Source organism: Chaetura pelagica, unplaced genomic scaffold (assembly GCF_000747805.2).
Source record: "Chaetura pelagica isolate M959 unplaced genomic scaffold, ChaPel_1.0 scaffold1450, whole genome shotgun sequence".
In the NCBI taxonomy this organism is placed as follows: Eukaryota; Metazoa; Chordata; class Aves; order Apodiformes; family Apodidae; genus Chaetura; species Chaetura pelagica.
In genome coordinates this window covers 9,247-10,795 of record NW_009951878.1, presented here as the reverse complement: position 1 = coordinate 10,795, position 1,549 = coordinate 9,247, and the positions used below count along the sequence as shown (strand labels likewise).

General features: G+C 57.7%; 1 protein-coding gene across 1 annotated transcript in view; it reads right to left on the bottom strand.

Annotated features, from left to right (window-relative positions):
• The window catches only part of LOC104385460 (isocitrate dehydrogenase [NAD] subunit beta, mitochondrial-like), a gene marked incomplete at its 5' end in the record, with an annotated part of 11,761 nt that overhangs the window by 2,073 nt on the left and 8,139 nt on the right, over positions 1–1,549 (bottom strand). Inside the window, one exon of the mRNA XM_009993929.1 lies at positions 62–208. Coding sequence (XP_009992231.1) covers positions 62–208 — 147 coding nt within the window. The remainder of the gene's footprint in view (positions 1–61; positions 209–1,549) is intronic.

The following is a 1,549-nucleotide window of genomic DNA, read 5'->3' as shown; positions in this document are numbered from 1 at the left end:
CCCCGAGCAGCCGGGGGGGCTGGCAGGGCTCAGCAGCCCGCGGGGGGGTGTAGCCCCTCACCATCTCGAACACGGCGTACTCGGCGCTGTAGCTCTCGCCCGGCACGACGCCCGCGCCGCCCACCAGCCCGGCTGCCAGGTTGTCAATGATGTTCCCATACAGGTTGGGCATCACCAGGACATCAAACTGGTAGGGGTTCTGCACCAGCTGCAGGGGCACACACAGGATCATGGGGTTACTTTGGCTGGAAAAGACCTTTAGAATCCTGCAGCCCACCCGTTCCCCCAGCCCTGCCCAGGCCCCACTGCCCCACGTCCCTCAGCACCATCTCCAGGGCTTGGAAACCCCTCCAGGGATGGGGACTCCCCCCCTGCCCTGGGCAGCCTGGGCCAGGCCCTGACAACCCTTGCCAGGCAGGAATTGTTCCCCAGATCCAACCTCCACCTCCCCTGGCACAACTCGAGGCCGTTCCCTCTTGTCCCATCCCTTGTTCCTGGGGAGTAAAGAATTCCCTCCTAATATCTACTCTAAATCTCCCCTCTCCAAGTTCTAAACCCCTGCCCCACGTCTGCTCACCCTGTGCCCATGCAAAAAGTCCTGTCCCAGCTTTCCTGTAGCCCTGTCAGGTATTGGAAAGTTGCTATAAGGTCACCTTGAAGCTTCTCTTCTCCCGGCTGAACAACCCCAACTTCCTCAGCCTGTCCTCCCAGGGGAGGTGCTTGGATCATCTCCGTGGCCTCCTCCAGACTCGCTCCATGTCCTCTGTCGGGGGCTCCAGGACTGGACACAGTGCTTCAGGTGGGGTCTCAGCAGAACAGAGCAGCCCATGTTGAGCTCCTCCACCATCACCTTCAAGTCCTTCTCCTCTGGGCTGTCTTCAGTCCTTCCTCCTCCCAACCTGTATCTGTGCCTGGGATTCCCTTGACCCAGGTGCAGGGCTTGGTCTGAACTTGATGCAGTTTGCACAAGCCAATTTCTCCAGCCTGTCCAGGCCCCTCTGGATGGATCAGCCCCTTCCCTGCAGCGTGGTGACCTCACCAGTTTGGTGTCATCAGCAAATTTGCTGAGTGTGCATCAATCCCACTGTCCATGTTGGAGTCAAAGATGATCAAGAACACTGGTCCCAGTATGGACCCTTGGGGAACAGCACTTGCCACTGGTGTCCATTTGGACATCCAGCCATTGACCAACTGTTTGGGTCTGACCAGTTCCTTACCCAACGAGTGGTTCATCCATCAAAACCCTAACGTTCCAGGTTTGAGACCAGGATGTCATGTGGGACAGGTCCAGGTAGATGCCTGTTGCTCTCTCCTTGTCCACCAAGGCTGTGACCCCATCAGAAAAGGCCACCAAGTTAGGCAGGCAGGACTTGCCCTCAGTGAAGCCATGTTGGCTGTCACCAACCACCCCTTGCCTTAGCAGGATCTTCAGGAGGATCTGCTCCAAGATCTTGTCAGGCACAGAGGTGAGACTGGCCTGGAATTCTCCAGGTCTTCTTTCTTTCCTCTGTTGAAGATGGGGGTGATGCTCCCCTTTTCCAGTCAGCAG